General features: G+C 43.2%; 1 protein-coding gene across 1 annotated transcript; it reads right to left on the minus strand.

The window, feature by feature from the left end:
* Nucleotides 1-1,905: 1,905 nt before the first annotated feature.
* RGCC (regulator of cell cycle) lies at nt 1,906-15,456 on the minus strand. Its single transcript, XM_058800229.1, has 5 exons — nt 15,354-15,456; nt 14,988-15,164; nt 5,803-5,910; nt 4,186-4,248; nt 1,906-2,552 (listed from the first exon to the last, which is right to left on the minus strand). The coding sequence occupies exons 1-5, from the start codon at nt 15,388-15,390 to the stop codon at nt 2,545-2,547; spliced, it is 393 nt and encodes a 130-aa protein (XP_058656212.1). The 5' UTR covers nt 15,391-15,456; the 3' UTR covers nt 1,906-2,544.
* Nucleotides 15,457-24,316: the final 8,860 nt, after the last annotated feature.

The raw sequence follows: 24,316 nt of genomic DNA on the forward strand, positions 1-24,316 counted from the left end.
TACTCCCAGATCTGCAGCTGATGATCTCCAGATCTACTGTATAAGCAAGAAGTCTCCACCTGTTCATGCATAAACAAGATTAAAAAACCCAAGCAGATGGTGACTTAATCCCCAACTCCATCACCACTGACGTTAGACAAAATGAGGAGCACACCTCGCTAAAACCTTTGCTTAAACTGGAAAAACCTTCAAAACTTGGTGTCTGTGAGGACAAAGTATTGCCATTCTAAAACACAGCACTGATGGGGTGATTTCAGCCTATAAAGGGAGACAGCTGACTTTAAATACTGATTATAGGCACAGAGTATTCAGCAGGACCAAGCAGCAACAGAAAGTGCACAAGTGGGAAGCTCGTGCCTCAAACAACCCAACCTGAGGAGCAAAGAACTGTCCATGTCCCACCACACTGGGATCACTTGGAGTGGCCACCCCCTTGTTCAGACCACCAACCAGCATTAAAATATAGAAAAACAGCCAGAACTGCTGCTGCTATTCCAGCAGGTTTAAAAACATGCCTTATGCTAAGGATGCTTCTTAAAAGGGAAGCAGAAACTTGTCCCTGCTGTCCTGGTTCCCCTTCCCTCAGCTCCTGCTCAAGGCACAGCTAACAGGAGTCCTACACCAGCCAAAGGAACCCCTTCACATCTGGGGCTGGGGAGGAGGGCCAGACACCCATCGCAAAAAGGAATAATTGCTCCTGTATGATTACAGCATAGCAGCAGTGAATTCTGCATTGCCAATTATGGGGTTCCTGTGGTGCAGGAGCCTCTGGGAAGGTCCCAGAGCAAGGAGAAGGACATCACTGCCTCAAACCTGAATCATAACTATTTCCTTCACAGATCTGAAAGTTAACCTGCCGCAAGCACAAAGCTTGACCCTCCTAAATCATTTTACTCCTTTTCTATTCTATGGGACAATTTACCAACAGAATCTGCAGTAGGAAATGCTGAAAGCAAAGTTTCCTCTTGAGGAGCACACTCCATCACACACTGCTCCACTTCACATTGCCCTCCTGCCTGAAAGAAGGAAAGAACCCACAGAGCAACCTCAAGACTCTTTCAGACTGATAAAATGTACCCAGTTCAGAAATTTTTTTCCTTACTAATGAATAAAACTGGGGATGGGCAGGGGCAAGAAATCATATGGTGTTCATTAAAACCAAATGTTTTGGTCAATTTTTAGGAAATCTAAAATCCAGGGAGATGGATCTACCCCATTCTTATGATGTTCCTATAAGGAAATACACAGCAGGTTTTCCCCAAGCTGCAGATCCAGGTCCAAATCTGTCCTTTAAGGTCCCCCAAGCAGGTAGCTGTGTCACAGGTACTCACACACCCCAAGATAACACATCAGAGCAGGCACAAAAAATGAACCATTCAAGCAAGTGTTCACTGGACAGCTTTGGTCAAAATTAGGCAGGAGTTCAGCCCAGCCCAGCCCCAGCCCACTTGGCAGGACAGCCAGGGGAGCAGAGCTCAGACAGCAGAGGCAGCTGTAATGCCTGCAGCAGCTGCAGGAGAGCTCACATAATGACATTCCCAGTGCCTAATGCACATGGAAATAATCAGGTTCCTTGTAAAAGCACAGGTTCACCTTCCCTCTTTCAGCACCACAGTGATGGCCAGGAAGTCTTTTCCGAGTGGTTGAGTGTTCCAGACCCAAGGGCCTGGTGTCAGAAACACCCAGACACCAGCATTGTCCCAGTGGTAAGGAACTCCACACCTCTAACCTGATGGGCCTAAATGTCTGACCTTCCAAAGAGCCAGTGCTTCATGTCAAATGGTCTGAGAGTTTAAAATCAGCCTTTACATAGGGTTTAGAATATGTATTATTGTTCAAATGTCTACTAAGTCAGAGTTATTTCATTTGTATTAACACAAATCCGAAGTAACAGTTTGACCCAATTTATTATTTTTCTGCTTGTATTAATTTTACATAGCACAAAGTTCTTATTTAAGCAACCACATTCAGCTAGCACAACAAATTTTACCTAATGGAAATAGGTGAAATTTCTAATGCTAGTTGAAATTGACAGGAAATATACCATTATCAAGATATTTTAAAGCATGTTGTTCTCAGTAAGAGTTGAATTTGTGCTTCTATTTCAGAGTTTACATGTTCATAAGAAGCTTACAGACATCTGGATTTCAGTTCAGGATTTATTTGCATACAAAAATATATTATAATGGAGAAAAGCATTAAAGTCTTCAACTATATAAAATTACAAATATATTTGCATAAAAGCAACTTTAAATTAAAATAATTCAAGCTATATTTTAAAGCAAAATACAGCTCTAACATTTAAGTTATTCCATCTGCTGCAAAAAAAAAAAAAACCAAAAAAAAACCAAAAAACACCCAAAAAACCCAAACCCCAAAACCAATGTTCAATGTTGCCAGTTAAATACTTGTAGGAGTTCACAAAGGTTATGTTCAGAGGGTATCTTGAGCAAAGTTATCAGACAAGGGCAGCAGTTCTCACTGACTGATGTCACTTATCCTTCAGAGGGCACCCACATGCAAGCACAATGCTGAAAATTCGTGTCACATACCTGAAAATACAGAACAAGAAAGATCACTAAGCTCTCTATTAAATAAGATTGCATGTTGTTGTCATATCAGACACTTGCCTATGCCCAGCTTGCTGGACTGCCTGACAAGCCAAACTATGTCTTTTTTTTAAGTTAACATGAAAGCTGAAATGCTGGTGTGCTAAAGAGACAAGGCAAGTACTGTTCTAACAAGTGCATTAGGCTTGAAAAGGTATCTGCACAAAGTTTGTGTAACCTCAAGCATATACAGACAACTCCTCAAAAATGTGGTGATAAATACCAGATGGAAGTTGGACTTCTTCCTCACTGTACAAATGAAACTCTGCTGAGATCACTGGAGATTTGTCTAGTTGGGATTAAAAAAAAATAAAATCACACCAAAAAAAAAAAGAGCACAAAACCACAGAGCAGGTGCTAGTTCCTGCCTTCACCTTTGATGTACTTTGCAAGGGAAAAATAAAACCTTGGCAGCCCTTTTAGAGCTGCAACATGGCTGTGCAAGATAGCAATGCAAATATTTGCCGGTTTGGGATACACAAACCTTCCAAAACTTGGACTTTTTTCAGAAGAGTGGTCAATTAAATTTCAGTAGTAAAGATAGAGTCAGTTCAAGCTCACATCCATGACAGAAGACAGGAAACTAAAAAATGTATTTTAAGTATGAGAAGTGAAACCAGGATTAAGATACAAGCAAGACAGCAGAGAAGCAGGAACTCATAAGGGCAGCTGTCTGGAATTAAGTCCATATCTTCAAGAAATACAGGGAAGGGAAAACACCTAATGGGCACAGAAAACTCTCAGTTCATAGTTTGAGAGGGCTTTGTTTATGCTGTAATTTAGGTCTAGCCCTACAACTTGTTGGTTTGGGCTCTATAGCCTAGTCCCACATAAAAAAAACCCAACCTGAAACACAAAAGAAATGGCATGATGTCCACAACATAAGAAGCAAAGAAGAGGAAGAAGCAAAAGGAATAGGCAAAAAGGAATAGGCAGAGTACATGGCTGGCAACAGTTGGCCTGTTTTTTGGTTGTTTTTCTTTAAAAATCATAATGAAGAATTCATTACTGTAGCTGAAAGATACAATTTCTAGATAGTGGCAGAAAAAGTGATCCAAGTTCCGTTCCTGGTAAAAACAAGCACAAATAGGATTTTGACATTAAGTCAACAGATACAGATATCTGCTCCTTCATTCTTTCATAAAGCAAAGTCTAGAACAACAAGATTGTTCCTCACCTAAGGACACTCCTCCAGTTACTTAGCTTTATAATGAAGAAATAGATCACCAGTTTTTAAACTGAGATTTGAGTATTTAAGAAACTGATATTCATTTATCCATCCATGGTCAAGGAGGGGGAATTGCTGCTGACTCAGAGGTGAGACCAGGGGTTCATTGAGCTCAGCCTTTGTCACACAGGATAAACTGCACACCTTGAACATTCAGGCAAAGTCTGAATTGAGTCTGTTTTACCTTCTCATCCAGATAATGATCCACAGGACTAGCAAACTAAAAGGAAGTGACATTATATAAAATATTTCTATTTTTCCCTTCCCTCTCTCTCTATACTTTGGCTTTCAGCACTCTTTGTAACAAGTTCTAAGTGAGATGCAAGCAACTAATAAAAACCTACTTACTTGCTAGTGTTCTGTCAAGATCAGCAATGAAGTCCTCCAGCTCTTTTGTGTCTCCAAGCTTTGCTGCAAAACAAGGGTCAACACTGATTAGACATTACATGTCTCTCTGGCTAGAAGAAACACTAGAAACACACAAGCCTCCAAATAATTTTCAGGGGCAGCAAAGTTGCTGCAGATCATCATCAGCAAAGTTCAGTAGAGCTGCTGCAATGTCCAAAAGCACTTAGAGAACATGGGACACTGAGCTGAAGTTCTAGCTTTCATAGTTTTGTACTTGACAGAAGCAACACAAAGCAATATTTTATGCTGTCTCCTTAAAAAGAAGGGGCTGCAGTGAAGAATAAAAGATACACATCAGCTAACCCATGTCTTTGCTACTGTGGCCATCTTTCCTGTTTCATCTCTTCAGATGCTGCATGCAGGGCCCTAATCAACCCCCATGAGCTCCCAGCCCGACTCAAATCTCACCCTCTAAAATCATGTCAGTATCACAGGTTTGCTGCGCTGCCAGATCCTTTCATCTTGGTCCATACACTATAAATGTGGAACCAAACATCCACCAAATTTTCCGCTCCTGGCAACACCACTGGTTCCATTCAATCTAGTTTTAGTGCAAGTTGCTTCCTTATCTCATGTCTGTGATCTTTTCCAAGCCAGTTCCAACTCTCTTCTCATCAGGAAGAGCATCTTGTCCTTTAGTGTAATTCTTCACCAAATATTTCCTGACAGTTCAGCTGAGCTCTTTTTTTGCTACTTCACAGAAACTGTTACTCATTACTTCTCCCCGGTGTCCCACTAATTGAAAAGAAAGCATTTAACTTGGTTTTTTTGTGATTGTGGAAGAGATATAAAAGTGGAAGAGATACAAAAGTGTGAAAGGCTATTGAGCATGCACCTGAGTATAGTGGTTGTAACAAAAGCACCATGTAGTACAAATGTCTGAGTGCTTGCTTATTGACGTGTCTGCTCCAGAGTTAATCCAAGCTAACCCAAATGAAGCAGTGTCCTGGGAAATCAGCTGCAAGACAGAAGCCTCTTTCAACAGCATGGCTTCAAAGGAGGAAGGAGTTGCTAACACATGGTTTGTATAAGCCCTGTGTAAGGTCTGTATGTATCTGACCAATTGTGTTAACTTAAGTGGCAGCATGTGGCTTCATAGGAGTCCCTCTAGCCCTCCATCCAGGCTAAGCATTTTTATAGAGAAATGGGATACTTAAGCCACTCAGTTGCATCAGTAAGAAAGTAACACAAGTTAATAATTAATCCTTATCAGCCAGAAAACTACAGTTATTTTAGTTCAGTGTTTCAAAACCAAAAGACTTACTAGGCCACCTGCAAAGTGCAGATACAGAATGCTATTGCCATTTATAATCAAGACAACAATACTTGGATCTGTAGTGTGCTCAAAAGTAATCCTTAGTCTTGTTGTCATTAAAAAAAAAAGCCAAACCCAAAACCCACCAAAAAGACCAACCTACCAAGAAAAAGAATCACCAAAATGAAAAAAAAAAAAAAAAAAAAAAAACAAACCATGCAAGCATGTGAATCCTGGCTCCCAGCAAGGAGCCCATATAATTGAGGAGTAGGAAGAAATGCCAACAGCTTAAATTAAGATACCTTTACAAGGAGTCACTGAAGGGGATGGCAAGCTTGGAGTAGATGCAGTTGAAGAGTTGAGCTTCTCATCACTGAGACTGAAACTATTTCTGTAGAGGGAATCTGCACCTGTAAAAAACAACATTATAAAGTAAATTTGACACCTTCTGAAGTTTGCAACATAACTGAAACCCAAAATGCAGCCTTTCCTATACAGACTTCAAAGTCTGCAGAACTCAAATTTAAGCAGAGAAGTGAATAAATAAACCCTTTATTGTGTGAAGGCTACTGCTCCCTCTCCTACTGTTAAAGAGAAAGCAGGCCTAGGCTTAATCCTCACCCCCAGTAAGGAAAGTGTCAGCTTCCCCTTCCCCTGAAGTCAGCACCATTTGAAAAATTAAACAGAATTTACAATTATCCCATATCAGCAAAATTATATCTATTAGGACCTGCCTAATTCACAATATTCTGGGAAATTCTCTTACCTAAATTTTTCAAAAGTTACAAAAAATCCCTGAATAAAAAGCTCCAGAACAAGGACAACAAGAATAAAGAAGATATTTAGGGTTGTCCTTTATTCCCAAAGCAAGCACACCCCTTTCTCCATACATTACTCTGCTGTTTTAGGTATGGCATTTTAAATTCCTTTTTTCTGTGGCTCTCTGGAGTTCAAGAAGCAGCACACTGGTACACTAGATATCCTGCAATCTTATTTTAAGTGAACTTCCAAAGAAAGCCTCATATGCCCTGGAAAGGCACAGAAAAGGCCCCCAATACCATTTTGATGTTCTTGTATATTAGAGGAGGCCTTAAGCTCGAAAAGCATTAAAAAGTATCTTTAAGTTCAGTGGTAACTCTAATATTAGTCCTGGCTCCACTGGAAGGAGGCTCTGTCATCCTGCAAGAGACTCTAAAACTGCTGGTCCTGCAGTTTCAAGCCAGTGACCTGAAAACTGTGCTTCTACAAAAAGACACCACTGAGATACAAACATGGCCAGGTTCTCCATTTTCTTGGCACATTGCCTGGGACATCAATGCTTGTCTTAGTATATGGGAGGGTGACTACCACGGCTTGCCATGAGGCAGCAATCCTGCTCCCTGCAGCACACACAGCCCCTGTTGTCCCTGGAGCCACAGCCTGGGAGGGGCTGCACTGCAGCACCAAGCCCACTGCAGAGAGCCCATCGCACTTCCTTGGATGCCTCCACATTTGCTGTGCCAGGAGAGCACTGCCTTAGCTAAGTAAGGGTGTCTGGGTGAATTGGCAAAAGGGGCAGGCCCACAGCTTGCCTTGCCAAGATCTGCACCTCTACTGAACATCTGGATGTCTCCAGACAGCAGACACTGAGACCATCCCCTCGCAGACCTGGGCCTCAAGTTCAGCTGTCTCTGGGAAGAAGAGTGTGTGTCCCCAGCCACCTCCTCTGGCCTGCTGTCCTGTCCAGCACAAAAGCAGCTTCCACAGGAGCACACAGGCACAGTGACAAGGCAGACCAGACAACTGCACCTACAAAGCCTCTCAGATCTTCCCTCAGCCATAAAAGTTCACTTGTTCATTTTTTGCCAGCTTCCAAGCTCACCCCTTTTACAATACACACCAAAAAGACTTGGGAGAAAAGCTTCAACCTGGAATACTTTCCTCTTTCCCATGTGTTTTGGCCCACCACTGGGCTGTATTTTCAGTTTCCTCTGCCATCATCTCAGATCTTGTCCTGGCAAACACACATGGCCCTCAGCACCACAAAATGTGAGCAATGACATGACTGACATCTCTCACCTGGGGCTATTGCCACCTGCTCAGCCACCACTTGGTATTTCTTGTTTGTAGGCATGGGAATAGAGTTTGATGGCTTCTTCAAACTACCCCCTAATTGCAATTCCTTTATCTCCACTATTAAGAAGTGCTGTTCTCTCTAAACTTCAACACATCAAAACCAAGCTATTGGAACCAACTGGATTCCAACCAATTGGAATTTCAAATGCAAGAAAGACTTCACAAATGCAATGCAGAAATTAGATCATTTTACGTAGAAAAATGGGGGGGAAAGATAAGCCATTTTAAAAGTAGTGCCTAAAAACAGAAAAAAAATTAAAAATAACCTAAGGATGAAAGAAATTTGGTAGTGCTTTGCAATGATGTGTGCCACTAGTGCTGTACTACACCCCATGAACACTGTGCATTAGCTGACACTTTCTCTCTATTAAAGGTATGGCAGATTTCCTCTGAAATTAGTTTACAGAACAACTGCCTACCGAGGATACATTTTTCAGCCAAGATGCAAACCCCAGTGACTAAGAAACACAGAATGGAAAACACTAGCTGTTCAGGACAAAGCCCCAAGTAACTTGTAATAGCTGACACACACAGTGCTGTAGCCAAGACTGTAATTCACTGAAATACTGACAGAACAGACCAAAGATAAAACACTTTTCAGCCTATTTATTTGAAAAGAGGAGAACAAGAATTTCCAAATTAATTAATATTTTAAAGGTTTTATGGCTCATTGAATTAATAAAAAATACAGAGAACTGTGGTTATAAATCTGAGTATACTTTTAATGTGAACTCTCTGATTCTAACATCCAGACACCAAATGTAGCAAGGCTGGGTTGGCATCAGAAAATGTAATTTCCTACTGGCTTCCACAAACATTATGCTGGGAAATATTTACAACTGGACAAGGATAAAATTGACAAAACTGTTGCTTTAAATCTCTGAATGTTTTTCTCCCAGTTTCAAAAGGTGAAATGTTTTCACATAACAATGTTATCTTCTGATGGGTCGTAATAGTTTCAGGAAAATATCAACATTTATCTTTCTCAAAGCAAAAATATACTTTAGCAAGTGACTGTGGCTTATTCATGCCACCAAGCATCAGAAATTCTAGTGATGTAAGGAGGAATGCACTGACTCCACCAGCAAGGTCACCATCACTGCTGAAAACAATGTAAAAATATTTATGACAAGCAGCACAGAAAAATATCCTCTTTGGCAAAGGGTGGCTGTAGGGCAGAAAGCTCTGGGAAAAGGACACTTCAGTCCTTGCTCTCTACGAGCTGCCAAAGCCAAGATTTGCTCATTCACCTCCAATAATGGCCCTTGGAAGAGTTCCACTGCCAGACAAATACAACATCCTCTGCAACCCAATAAGCAGGGGCTGACGCCAGGGATCTCATTGCTGCTGTCCTTCCTCACCCAGCTCCCTCTCTCCCACCACAAGTTTGTTATTCATTACCTGTTTTCTACTTTGTACATTGATTCTAGTGCCTGTGCTTATATTTAAGAGCCTTTAAATCTGAGAGTTTTGTCAGTGAGTCGATTTGCATCAGTCAGGCTACACTGCAAAATTAGGGGGTAGGAATAAATACGGGTGGATTTTACTTTGGCAAAGTAATCTGTAGTTAGTATAACTCTACTGCTCCAGTGAATGGTTAAACCACAAAATAAACCATGGCAACACCATGTAAATATAGAAATGGCCCCATGAAATGAGCAATAGAAAAGCTCTCGGCAGTAATGGACTGAAGGAGAAAAACCTCAAACTTCTCATTTCAAAACAGACAGACAATGGAAAAATTCAGCTGTGTAGCTTCTTTAGTATCATGCTCTTTCTAGTACCATGGCTCAATTTTGAAGAGCGCTGGAGCTGGTAACATTTTTACTGCAGTTTTCAATGGGGAAAGTTTTAGGGGAAAAAGTTAAAGCACATCCATAAAGCTTTCAGAGAAAAGCTTCACAAGTCCACTCAAGTGTCTACAAATCATGAATTCATTATGAAACAGTAACTCAGCACTTAATGAGCAGACTGCACAAATAATTCCTAACAGAACATAGCCTATTTGCTAAAAATCAGAAAAAAAACCTGGAAATTGTAATGTCACCAGCAGAAGTGAGAAATATTCATGATACAAAAAGCCTGTTTCAAAATGTGTATGTTTCAGCCCCCAAGGACAGTGTTTATTTTTATCGTCATCACAGTTACACTTGGCTGCATTGTTTATTTTTGTGGGGATTTTGCCTAGCTAAAAAACATCTGTTCCAATACTGACTAAAAAATGACACCTTTTCTCTATTGACACATCTCAGCATCATCATTTAAAGGATTTCAAATCACATAGCTATACAAAAGTGATCTAGGAAGTCTGAAATCCAGATGCACAAGCATGTTTTCTCATTATATACAAAGCTTACCTTCCCACTTCCCTCCATGCTTACCAGCTATGAGGCAGTTCCCAACTCCAGCCCCCCTTTTACTAATCTTCCTTTCTAATGAGTAACAGTAGTGGGTATGCTGAAGTGACAAGAACAGGAAATCTTATGAAAACTGCATTTCTCAGCACACTGAAATACCTGTAGATAAGGCTACGCACCTGAAACTTCCAATTTTTCTTCCCCTTGAGCATATCACTAATGTAATAAAAGTTTATTTCTCAGATCATTTAATAAAAGGGACTTTCTCCAGAAGAGAAAGTGTTCACTTTTTTCATTAGAAGCATTTTATTGTCCTCTTGTTTGAGACAAGCCATAGGAAGTTCACAGACACAATCTACCTCCTTTTCATGTTACAAGACTGGCATTTGCTGCAGAGACCAAAGGCTCATCTACTTCACATCCTGTTTCTCACAGCAGATGCCTGCAGAGGAGCTTCAGAGAGGTGCAGCCACACAGAAGAGAGCTGCAGGATGAGCTCTCCCAAGTTGTCCCAATGCAGGTACCACTCTCATTCCTGAGACACCAGTGGCACTAGCCCAAGCAGTCCCCAATGGCCCCATCCCTCCTGCTGGGATTTTATCACATTGGTTTTGAGTATGAGAACTTTTAGTATCAATAATACCTTAACGCAATATCGTTAACTGTTCATGAAAGAAATAACACCTCATTTCTTTGAAGCATGCTGATTTAATTTGACTTCCTCATACTGGTGAGGTAGCAGTCACTTTCCTAGTGTCTCTTAGGATTCTCCAGAAGACTGTCTTGTCCCCACCCCAAACATCTCTTTTTTGCCAGACAGTGCCAGACTATTTATTTGGAAAATATTTTACATCTTCAATCATTTCTGTTGACTTTTTCTTTGCCTTTTTTATGGTCACATTACAAGACTGACAATGCAAACAGGTTTTTCAGGGTGAGTGCTGCAGTTCTAACAGGGGCTGATACCTCATCTCTGGATGGCCTGGGCATTAGCAGGAGCACGTGGAGACATCCACAGCCACATCCATGGAAACACAAGTACTGGCACTGCACCAGGCACTGAGTATTAAGAAATCCTGCTCAACCCTTGCACTTACTTGACTTTAAAATCAAAAAATTAAGAGTTCTAGATGCACTCAGGATTTCTTTCTTGTGTTTGAAAGCCATGAGGCATTGCTCATTTATTTACCCCTAAAAAATAACTACAAAGAAACACTGCTGGCTGTATGAGCACAACAATTGAACTGATGAATTTATCTTGCAATGCTCCTAACAGAGAGGCAGAAAGCTGAACCTGCCTCAAGAAAACGTGGAGCTACAAGTGTCAAACATTTCTGAGAGCAAGACACCAGATTATGATGTAGCTTTTCAGTGTTATTGCAACTTTGGCCCAAGAAACACTAAACCACTTTGCTTCTCAACCTCTCAAAGTCCAACTTCCATTCATTATCCTAAGTCTAAACTTGGAAGGCTGTCCTGACACTGCCATAAACTGTACAGGCACTGACTGGGCATGCATTTTACACAGACTAGCTGCACTCTTCACAAGCTTATTCTGACACAAGAAGACAATGCTATCTGTAAGTTCATTAACACAGCTGCAGCTACACGAGAGCCTTCTGCCAGCACAGCACTCTCTAGCACAAATCCTCCTTTATCACAGCCCAGATATGCTGTGAATAGCAAAGAGTCACAAAGTAGTCCTCAGCTTAAAAGCTCCAGCATGATTAATAACCTAAAGAACGAAGCTGCTGGGCTCCAGCTTGTTTGAATACATCAACTTGAAACATAACTGGTACTCACAGTCCAGAAGCTCTGGAACGCTGGAGTAACTCAGCAGTTCATCATGATTTCCAGCTCTGGCCCACTCAGCTGTGGTGGTTAATGTAATACTCGTGGGCAGAGATCATCACACACAGCTGCACTCGGAGCCTCTCTGTTACTGCAGGGTCTAGAGTCCGCTCTGCTAAGTACAAGGCTTAGACACAGCCAAGCCAGACCTGTCCAAAGAGCGTTTGGTCAAAAGACAGGACAAGATATGGGAGAACAAAGTACTGATAGCACCCATTTTTCATACAGAGTCTTCAAAATCCTACTTTTTCTCAAGAGCCAGAAATGTGTAATATAAGAATTTAAAGTAGCATTTTTGTAGCTAGATCTCTTGGGAGATTTTAAGGATAAGAGAATATTTTCAGGATTAACTGCATTGACAGAGATCTTCTGTAAACTTTTCTGTTAAATTGAATGGGCTCATGCCCATGACAGAAACCCCAGGAGAGGAAAGGCTTCCCTGTCCCAACTAAAGAATACTGTTCAAGTCGGACCACTTGACATCTGTTAGTAGCTGCTCATGGAACTGAATTTAAGGCTGATTCAGGAGCACTGAAACAAACAGTTGCAATAGTTTACAGTTCCATCCCTGAGTGGAAAGATATCACTGCAGGAGTGGCCAAAAGATACATATCTTCAGCCACACCACATCAGTTAGGAGGATTAGATCAAACAGCAACAACAGGTAGCACTAAAACACAATAGTCTGAACTGTTCTACACACACATGATAAAGTGTGCTTGAAATAGTCTTGGCACTGGATAACAAGATTTTGCAAAGAGGTAAAGAATCTTCATTAACAAGATGATCAAACTATCTGCAGATAATATGGTTTTTAAAGATTCATGTTATCAGAACTTACTCTTTCAGCCCAGGTACCCCTTGATTCTGCAGTGGTATTTTAACCTAATCCTTATCACAGTAAGGGCAAGGGCATGAATTCAGCACTATACTGGCTAACACTAAATTTCAGAAATCAAAGGGAAAATAAACTCAAGAAATACTTGAGTTTGAACTGAAAGAACCTGGGTAAGTAGGCAACTCCCTGCATTTATTCTTAAAATAGATGTAGGGTGTGTAGCTGGATTACATCAGACACTAGAGCCTGTTTTATAAAAGGAGCTCTTCATAAACCCACAGTTCCTCTCCAATCCTACCAAAACTTCAAAATAAAAAGTTGACTGCACTGAATGACTCCTTTAGGAAAAAGTGTTTTACCAGGCCTTTCCTGAGCAGAGCTAGCTGGTTTTGTTTCTTCTTCCTTGAACATATCCTCATAAACTCTGGTGCACTCTCCTGGTCCCCCACATGCCAATGTCCAGAAGGAAATTATTCCAACCTCTCCAGAGCCACCTTTCACACCATGCATCACTCAGGCATGGGACAGGAATTAAAAGCCTGACAAGTTCCTCATACAAGATCTTTGAGGACTTCATATAGAGCCATCAAACCCGGTCTATCCTACTAACTCCACTACTTCCAGCCTAAATCCATGTGGATTTACCTCACAGATTTTTATTTTCCAGATCTTCCTGACAATCTGATCTGCCTGTTTGCATGAGCATGCTGTTTTCTCACCAGGCCTTTTGCCCTGCCATCTTCCTCCAAGTATCCTTCTTGTCAATTCTAGCAGAGCAGTTTTAAGCAGTTTTCAAGATTTAAGTTTTTTGAACCATAGCAGATAGCTATCTGTAGTTAGCATTTCTCCATACAAGAAGTTCTAGATACAGGGTTGGGGTTTTTGTAATTCCCAACAGTAAATTATTTCACTCTATCATTACAAGTGTCTCAATTGTGAGACAAAATAAGTGTATGTGAGAGGTTAACATATCACAACAAAGACTGCACAAGAAACATAAGCACTAGGGCAGCCAGTTTGACTCAGTAAAGGCAGATTTCACCTTACACACCCTTGGCCATACCAAAGAAAAATGTTCTGTCTAAATTGGGCACACAGTTCAAAATCCTCCTTGGAGGCAGAGAGATTCTAAAGAGTTTTACGCTCACTACATTATGAAACAGAAAAATAGCATCTTGATCCATGTATTTCCATAGGAAAACCCAAAGGCAGTGCTAGGTAGGGTATCCAAGTTCAGGGCAGGTAAAACAATACCTGTCAAAAAAATGAATTCCATCCATGGTGATGAAATAAAGGGCTCTGATAATCTGGAGACTCTCTGCTCTCACAGCTCAAGTGCTAGGGAGATAGCATTAGTGTTTAAGCACTAAATCAACAGAATGGCACCTTGAGTCCATAACTGATAAGGAGGCAGAACAGAAATTAGAGGAGCAGTCTTATTACAAATAGCCTCAAAACAAGTAAATTTCATCAAGCTTCCCATATAGTTAGGAACTTAGCAAAAAAAAAAAAAAAAAACAAAACCACCAAACAAACAAACAAAAAAAAACCCCACCAAAAAAAGAAAAACAACCAAGCACAAAACCCAAATCAACAAAACTGGTTATATTTTGCATTTAGCAGGACTTATTTTTGAGAAAGTTACCTACTGTTCTCAAAGAGAACAGCAGCTTCCAGCCTCACTATCTGGAAGAGGAAAGATATTTTCTCTCCCTGATTAGTAAAGCCAGTAAGAGGGGTTGAACTTTTTTCCACGTTAACCAGAAAAAGCTTAATTCCAATGCTACATTTTCTTGCTCCAAGTAGCTTTCTTCCCTTCCTGTTGCATGTCCTGCACACACCATTCACATACATCTAGTGTACTTGGGCACAAGGTAGCTTAAAATCAGGGCCTCTGGAACAGTGATAACACTGTTGCCCATCCACATGGATGGACGGATGGATGAGCATTCTTATAGAGGGAAATCTGGGCGAGTTTCCAGCGGCTGTGGGAAGCACATTTTGGCTCTCTCTGTGCAGATGATGCTGGTTACCGAACACAGCGGGCAGTCCCGGCGAGCCCCAGGGACATCTCTCACTGCAGCTGCCGCCGGGACGTGCCGGTGCCCGCAGCCCGACCTTCTCCCAGAGAGCTCCTCAGGCTCCGCTCCAGCCACCCTCCCCTCCGTCCCACAGCAGCGATAGAACCAGCGGGGCCAGGCTGTGCATCCCTGCGCGTCCAGCCCAGAACGGGACCGGGAAGGAGCTGCTTTCATAGAAACAGCCGCGTCCCTGCCCCGCTCAGAGAGGGCGACCTGCTGGTCCGGACGGACCGACGGACACTCACTCTCGGAGTCGCTGAGGCCGCTGCCGTCGCTGACGCTGGCGCTGCTCCGCCGCTTCATGCGCTCCAGGTGCTCGCCGTAGAAGAAGCGGCGCCGGCCGGCGGGGCAGGAGAACTCGGCCAGCACCGCGTCGAACTCGCCCAGCGCCTCCGCCAGGTCCCCGCCGTCCTCCCCCGGCCCTGCCGGGCAGTGACAGCGGCGTCAGCACCGGACCGGCCCGACCCTGACCCGCCCGCGCCACCACCCCGGCGGAGGGAAAGGAGGGAAGGGGGAGAAGGCAAGAAGGGGGAAGAAGGGGGAGAAAGAAAGAAGGGGGAGAAAGAAAGAAGGGGGAGAAAGAAAGAAGGAGTCCCGCCCGCCGCTCCCACCTGGCCCCGCCGGGCGCTGGGCTGCCGGAGGCTTCATGGCTGCGGCGGCGGGCGGAGATGCCCCGGCGGAGATGCCCCGGCGCCGCTGCCGCCTCCCGCCGCCAGCGTGAGCGCCCGGCGCTGCCGCTGCTGCCCCGCTTATAGCGCGGCGGGGCGGGCCGGGCCGGGCGGGGCGGGGCGGCGGCGGGGGCGGCCCCGGGCGGTGCAGGTGAACCCGGCCGGCTGTCCCGGAGCCGCAGTCCCGCCAGCAGCGGCAAGTGTCGCCCGTGGCCGCCCGGCCCCCAGCGGGATCGCGGCTCCCTCGGGAGGATCGCGCCGCGCTAAGGCCGGCCCCGGCCGTGGGCTGCGCAGGGAGCGAACAGCGGGAGTCAGAGCGGCTGCAAGGACGGACTGCCACGGGAACGCAGGACTGGGCCAGCCTTACCCAGCCCCGGGACTGCCAGCAGGACACGGCACACGGCAGGACGGGGAGGCAGCAGCTCCCCTGCACTGAGCCCGTGGCTTTGCTGCACAGCAGCGCTGCTCGAACACCCCCGGGATGCCCGCCCTTCCCCATCCCCATGGCACTGGGCCGGCATCTGCCCGTGGTTGTTGCCCTGCTCCGCACATCGGTGAGCTGCGGGCACGGCCGTGGGGGCAGCTGGGCCAGTTAATTCCAGAGGATGAGCCGAGGAGAAGAGCAGGAGGCAGGGGACATGCAGGGAATGCTCAGGCAGAGGGGGTCACAGCCCAGGTGCATCAGGCAGGGCGTTATCCATGGAGTTCTTTCCTGGTTCTTGTCCTGAAGTCAGGTAAACCTGATGTTTACACATGCCATAGCTACGGAGTGTTGTTGCTCTTGGGCTGTCTCTTGCTCATTTTAAATGTAAGCTGTCTGAGCAGCTAAAATACCAGTTTTGTTAAATACTCACTGGGGAAGACTCTGCCATGTTTAGTTATGGCCAGAAATACTGAAAACAGACGTCAGATGCTATTCCATGGGAATGCGTCAGGAGTTATGGTTATGTTTGTGTGCTGATGAAAATATTTAGAATTAGAAGAGTCAGGGAGAGGTAAGAAAAAACATCTCAAACTTTTTGACATTTTTAGACATGCTGCCATTTCTCCTGTGAGATACAAAGTTAGAAAAACAATGTTCTAGACAATAAAACAGATTTGTCCACCTCTCCTTACTGGCTGATATGGAGGCATTTATTTATTTTTGCAGTGAATCAAAAGAGGTTCTCATGACAAAGTTCAATTGTTGTTTATTCTGTGGCTTCCTCCTCTCTGTGGTCTTCCTCTGTTTTTCTTTCTGCTAATAGAAGTGTCTACAAACAATCCTTTTTAAAGATCACAGTGACACAGAGGGAAAGCGAGGTTAAAAAGTGGGGGACAAGGAGATACGAGGGCATGACGTCAATGGCACGAGCAGGATGAGAGACAATGGATGCAAGGCAGAAGGGGAACTGTCGAGGAGGTGACCAGGCACAGCTCACAGCCCCAAAAGACAAGGACCTGGCCCTGCAGCTGATGTCAAATCTCTTTTGCTCAATCACATATGATCAACCTGTCCCACACATCCCCACCGAGCACTGGTGCTTGGTCTGTAGCAAAACTTGGCTTAGGGGCAAAAGGTGCTTGAGGTTAGGCTTAGGAACCTGTCCATTTGCTGAGGAATACAGGCAAAATAACCAAAGGCTAAAAGTCCTCCTGTACCCTTCCTGTTGTTTCTCATAAAGATGGTCAAGCCATCTCACTGCCTTTTGGGATGGGGTCTGAGGTCATGTCACAAAGAAAGAGCACAAAAGGGGATGAGAACCCTGCACTGCCTGGGGCCTGCCAGAAAAGGGGAATGACCTGCCTCCTTCTCCCTTCTTGTGCTCCTGGCCTAGACTTCTGCATGTCTTTTTAGCAGGTTTTTCTCATCTGCTGCTGAGCCAATTCAACACTTTAGAACAGCAGAAAACTAATCCAGGAAGAAAGTGAGTAATTGAACTGAGTTGAATGGGTATAGATAGATAGGGGGAAAAAACCAACTGCCTACCTGTAGTGATATAAGAATTTATCCCTGGCATTCTCTTTAAATTATTATCTTACACTCACATTGGCCATTTTCAGAATAATTTCTAGGCATGCTGAAGAAATTATTCTATAAACTTCCCTTCTTTACAGCCATGTGTTTGGCTGTAAATCTTCTTTCCTTAGGATGACCTGGGCTTAAAACTACTTAGTTGTGTTTACTGCTTCACAGACTAATCTCTTAACATTTCTTTCAGTAAATACTCATGTTTTCTCCTAAGCAGCCTAGATTCTGCTGAATGAAACTGAGACAGCTGCTGAGTTTCAGTTTTCCACATAAACCATTAGCTTATACAAGAAGAAACAAAGATTCATTTTTGTGCTTATTGGTTCTATGTCATGGACCATGTAGCCATGCACATCCATAAATATTCCTGAAAGGCTCCAGCATGCTTCAGCTGAACTGGCTGCACTTTTGGCACAGATGCCAACAGGAGCAGCCCACATCTGGCAAAAGGAAAAAGTCACTTTTAAGTGCAGTGCCCTGAAACTCTGCAGGCTGACACGCCTGGCTGCTCGTGCTTATGGGGAGAAACATCCAACACAACTCCTAATGTAAACCTCAGCTACTGAATCCCTCTCATTTTCTAGGCAGCCATCCAAGCTGTATTTAAAGTGAATTTCTTCTTGCCCATTCGACGCAGTATCTCCAGATCCTCCTCAGCTGGTGACGCTGTTGTTTACAGTGGTTTCCTACTGCATTTTTGACCTCACAAACTTGTGAGCCACACAGCTATTTAAATCAACAAATCCTGCCTGGAAACATGCTTCAGGGAAAGGCTTTTAAAACAGGCACTTTGATATAGTCAAGCTGCAAGGCCCATGAAGCACTAGTTTTCTGAACAAAGCATGGGATAATTTGGGACACAACACATTGTGTTGCTACACCGGAGAGACTCCTAGAATGGGTTTAAAAAGGCGTTGATGCTGTAGGTTGAATAATCTAGCTTCCAAAGCATGGCCCAGAGATGCCCACAGATCCATGAACAACTTCTGAGGCATTCATATAAAACAGAAAAAAAACCCAAAACAGGATGAGAAATTAATTGGAAACTGGTTACAATTCGCAGTACAGGTGCAGCACCATATGCACATACACAGGAACTGGAACTGCAGAGGGGAGAATTTGCAAATCTGAAGTGGCTGTAAAGTTTTTGTCTAATGAATCATTTCTTTTCACCTCTTCAAAGATCAAGAATAACCCAAAATATCAATTTTGTTGAGTAATACCATATTCCCACAGTTAAAAACAAATGTGTTGTGAAACCTACATCTGTCTTCTCATTGGTACTGATACTAGACAAAAGCCAGAGTGCCAGATCCCTGCCCCTGGAAGCACCCTGGAGTTTTGAATATTTAATTTCCACAAGTCTTTAAATATTTATTAGTCTGTGAAAATAACAATTCTTTACATAAGTAACAATACTGACTTGTTAAAGTAGATATTTTAAAACCTGTGAATGACAAACAACAGCCCATCATTGCCAAACTTCTAGCTGAAGGAAGCAAGGGAACCCAGAATGAAGACAGCTGTCAAACAGAAAAACGAAAACTGCCAGAGGATGAAAAAGCACAGGTGCCAGCCAGACTGACACACAGGGAAACCCAACTCCTCGGGCTGCAGAGCAGGAATAGATCTAACATCACCAGCATAACCTGTCTCCCTGTGCAGCACATCACAGCCCTGCCCTCAGGATGCTCATTTAAAGGAGGCAGTGGTTGACATTCCAGCCTATTTTATCCTTCACGCTGCAAATGGAATTGCCTATGTGAGTTAATTGCTAAACTTGCTTTGTAATGAGGAGAGCTGCCTGATTAAACCTTGTCAGAGACATGAGCCATGCATTTTACATGGGCTGCCTAACTACCATCCAAGGTGTTTTGCTGCTTTGGCTGCCAGCTGGGCTAAATAAAAGCCTGTGACCTGTAGCTCAATCCACCCCACCAGTGGGAAGAGTGAGTGATTCACAGCAATATATTAACCTTGAAAGATTGTTAAATAAAAAATCTTTTGCCAGAGGTCTTTCACAGGAGAGAAAGACCTTTACTTTACTTCCTCTTCTCCCAAAATGTTCTGTAGACCTTGAACTGGAACCTGAAGTTTTGACAGACTGATGCATTTCCTTTGGGTTTTCTCTCTGCCCTTGACTGATGCACAGTGGATGCAAACTCATGGACCTACTCACAGCCATTCACAGCTGTGTCCTTGTGAGCAAACCATACACCTTCCTGCTGAATTCTGCCAAAACCTAAGCTCACTTTCCCTGGCCTACTATCCTTCTAAATTTTCTGCTTGTCAAATTAACCTCCAGAATGTGAACACAATACAGTCTGTGTCTGTCTTTCAGTAACTAGAGGCAGAATCTCTTGGAGTTTTGAATGGATGGCTTTAAATAAGTTAATGATGCTAAAGCATATTTATGGCAGTTTGGATTTAATCACTATTGTTGTAGCTGGATTAAAAGTAATTTAAACTGATAAAGTAGATTTGTAACCTATATTGACATCACTGGCATATAGAGTTGAATGTTGAGCTGCTGTCCACAGTAAAGAGAGATGAAAAAACCACTCATGACTTTCAATGTTCTGGGTCAAGGGACTTTGGCTGAGCACTGCATGGGAAAGGGAGAGAGGTTCAGGTGAGGAGAGGGATGGCAGTGAGTAAATAAGACATAAAGAAGTTTGTAGCCTTTTTCCTGCTGTGCCAAGGAGCCACCAGACAACAAGTAGAGAGAAGTGGACAAAAAGGCAAGAAAATGTAAGCAAAGAGACCACGGCAGTAAGCCAGGAGGGAGAGAGATCCTGGCATTTGGAGTGCTGTGTGGCAACTAGAGGTGAAGAAATTGCCTCCATTCTGGCTCTATTTTCAGGAAAACAAGTCTGTGCACATATCCTTTGCAAGAGGAGGTTGCATACAAAACTCTGCACAAGGCTGAGTGGAGGAAAGGGTTTGTTCTTCCTTTAAGTCCTCCCTCATCCAAAAGGGTCCAGTAGCAGTAAATATCCATTTTACAGGGTAATGTGGGGGAAAAATAAAGGAAAAAGCATACTTATGAATGCTAGGTAAGAAATTTATTTCCTGTGTTAGGTTGTGGGCTCAAGCTCAGGGCAAGCCACTTGCTCTACCTCTACCTGATGTTGCTGCCACCATACCATACATAAGGATCAGGAACAGGAGACACTGAATTCTTTACTTTTCTGCCAGTTTTGCTTCAAAACCTTTCATGACTACCACTCCATCAAGAAGTTTGTATGGTTTAAATTACAAATGAAAAACAGTTGTTGTTTTCCACCTAGTTTGGCTTTGAATTGTTGATAAATTGAGGAGTTAAGATTGCTGGATATTGTGCTACTTCAGAAAAAAATGGCAATTTTGTCCAAGGGAGAAGGAATATTCATTCAACAGTGAGTGATTACATACAAGGAAAAAAAAGGGAATTTAAGGCTTGAGAGGCTTGTATTTTATGAAAAATATCTGACACACAAACCCCATTGAAAGCAGATTTAAAGCCTTGTGAAGCAAAACATATAAAGGAAGTCTTATGTATTAAAACAATAAGACATCTCTCCTAATTTGTCTCCTCCATTAGGAAAATAAAAGGTAGCAAATTTTTCTGGTAGATATATTTCACATCAGTGCTATTTGCTGTGACTAAAAATGACACATTTTGTATTTTTTCTGTTGTATTTCACACACTCATGCACGCAGAGCCTGCTTGTCTCAGTCATATATTACTTCCTATCCAACACTGTTTGTGGACTCTGTGTTTCTCAAGCCTTAAATCTTGCCAGGAAACAGAGATTCTAAATAGATGCAATTAATAACTACAATGATAATAAAAAATACTTGTGGCCAAAATACCTAGCCAAAAAGATACAGATCACATCTAAAGGTATAAAAACACTTCTTGCCAAATAATTCAAATTAGATTTTCCTGGGAACACTGAATACTCTCTGGGTTTTGTGGTGGGTTTTGGTTTGTTTTTTAAAATGTACATGGGTTTCCACTTTGTTGTTTCCACTTGTTCTTATGTTATTAAACCAATATTTTGAGTTTTCCATGGTGTGTTGCACCAATCTCAAGGAAACCTATATAGCCACAAGAACAGGGGAAGTTAGGAATGGCAGGGGGTGCTGGGTGTTGTTTCCATCCATCCCACCGAAGCAAGCGACCAAAACAGGCTGAAAAAACCAAGACTTACTCTCCCTTCCATGCTGTGTTGGCTGAAAGGCAGTGGGAGGCAAAGGGAGGGGCCAAGACTGCTTGTTTGCTGAAGGCATGTGGCTGCAGAGGTTAGAACAGGAGAGCAGCTCTTCAGTTATTTGTGTTGCAGTAGTGGCAGTCATAGTCCAGGAGCCCATTGAGTCAGTCACCATACAAATGTGGAACAAAAGCAGCAATCTTTGAGCTTTGGTTAGCCAGTATTTCATGCCCCTTTAAGGGATGGGGATTTGCATGTTTATGGTTGAGAAATAACAATGTCTGAGTCCATTGGAGCCTCTCCTGTTGCCAGTGCACAGGGGACTGTGTAGATGGGAAGAAAAGAATCAGTGTTACAGCCAGTGACCATGTACTGCATCCAGCCCTTTCCTCTGAGCGAGGCAACTGCACTTCATTTCAGGAATAATTATTGAGCCCTGGGTATTTTCCCCATTTTTCTCAGCTTCAAATAATTTTTGTGACAAGCCATAGTAGAATCCTGTTTTCGTCAGAAATGGAAGTTAAGTAAACCATGCTCTAATTCTCCTAGCCAGAGGGAGGATCTGTGACAGCAACTTCTTCCATATGCCCATTTTCTATTTTCAACTCTTATTTCATAAATAACAGGCTTTCAGAATTGCTCACTCCATACTGCCCAGCTCTACTAGCTGCACATCTACATCAGAGGACTTGCATCCAAAACTAGAGCTCAGAGCATTTACACAAGAGGGAAGCAGTTAAAAAAAATAAAAGAACATGGAACGCCACTGTAAAGCAGAGGCTTTGCCACTGTAGACGCTTAAAAACTATGGCTCTGCACATCCAGATTTGTCCTGCCAGGGCACTGAGAAACATTTGTATTGCGCCACTGTATCCAGGGCTCAATAATTATTGAATTGAATCAGGAAGCTTGGGCTTCCTGAAAGCAAATTCAAGGAGCACACACCTACTCAACACTTAGACAGCAGAGTGCCACGCTTGGCACTTGACACAGATGTGAGTTTCCCATTATCAGAGCAAGATTACAAGCCCTCAGTGAGTAGGAGAAGACAACAGAGGAAAAGAGGTGGTCACCAGAGACAGAAGTACCTTATGTGTTTTGGAGGGCTTCTGTCAACATGGTCAGTGCTCATGAGGGGGTGGCTAATAATCGAGAGCCAAATGCAGTGACAACTTTCTTCTGATCAGTTATTTGTTGCTGCCAGTTCCACAATGTCCCTGCCCCCCAGCCTGGCTCCTCTGAGATGGCCAGGATTGTGAGAGGTTACCTATGAAACATGGTAGGGAGAGCCAGGCATGGTCATAGGAAACACAGAAAGATCACAATTTCTTCTAGAAAAACCCTACTTCCTAAGATGGAAGCTGATTGAGAGGAATTTGTACCTTCCTTGAATGGAAGGCCATGTAAAAAACAGCCTGCCACACCTATGTGCAGGCTGCTCATCAAATCCTTGATTAGCCATTGCTGTCCTTTCATTGTCTGCCCATCTGTAATCAGTAGACAACCAACCCACATTTGCCAGGTAAGGTTTGTGATAAGCTGTTGGCCTGAATCTGTTCACAGAAGTAAGCAGCAAGTGCCAAAGCCTGAAGTGGAGAGGGAGACTGAAGAAATACAGTGGGGAGAACATAAAAAGCTTTTAGCAACATATTGTCAGATAAGCTCAGGAAATCACACAAATATACATCTTTCAGCACAATTTGTTACAGTCTAGGTGGCACTTCAGAAGCAAAGAGGAAATCAGCCTTGCAGATCTCAATTTAGAGATTGAGGTCTGCAATTTTCAGATCTCTGCAATATTTTAGATGTCTGGCATCCTGAGGTGTCCATAGCTTTGCACTGGATATAGGGGTGTCCCTATATCCCTCCGAGCTGTCCAGCCTTCTGATTTTTTATGAATTCATTGCCTGTTAAACCAGAAAGACTTCAGTGAAGGTGTAAGATCCCAAAGAGAAGATGGACTACACCTGTTGATATCACTACAGGGCTGTTGGTTTTCATCACCTGTCCCCTGGAGAATCACCTTATGGCTCCTTCAGTGCTGACAAATGACACAGCTGAGTGCCATGGTCCTGAGCAGGGCAGGAGCACCAAGGGACTGCTGGCATTCTTCTGCCACTTTGGGGATGGATGCTCTGTAATGTCTGAGCTAATCACCAGTGCACAGCTCACCACCTGCAGCAGCCCTCCAACCCCTGAGCAAACAAATCATACTCTCTCTTATGGATCCCAAACCCAAAACAATTTACACATGGCAAATCTAACAGCTTCATCCCAGTGGTTTGAATTTCCCTGGACAGATATTTAGACATGCAGGGAACGTGTTACTAATAGAAAGTTCCTCCAACTTCAGGAACTCTCAGAGCTCAATTGAAATACAATCAAATGCATGGATTAGCTAACATTTTATTAAATCTCTCCAGTGGCAGTTAACAGACTCCTTTGGTGCTTGATGCCTTTTGTGGATTCCTGGATGTCTTTTGCACTACTGTCTACAGAGCCTGGCCTCAGGCAGGTATAATTTGCTTGCATTTACAAAGAGGCTTTATGACAGTTGAGCCCAAACTAGGGGTTTACTACACCCCCTCAAACTAGGGGTTCTCTGTGCTAGGCACTGTATGGGGAAGAGGAAAACAGTTCCTGCTCTGGTCCTTGCTTCCTCCCTTCTGTGTTGCTTTAAATATGAGCATTTATCATAT

The sequence above is a fragment of the Ammospiza caudacuta genome, chromosome 2, assembly GCF_027887145.1.
Source record: "Ammospiza caudacuta isolate bAmmCau1 chromosome 2, bAmmCau1.pri, whole genome shotgun sequence".
In the NCBI taxonomy this organism is placed as follows: domain Eukaryota; kingdom Metazoa; phylum Chordata; class Aves; order Passeriformes; family Passerellidae; genus Ammospiza; species Ammospiza caudacuta.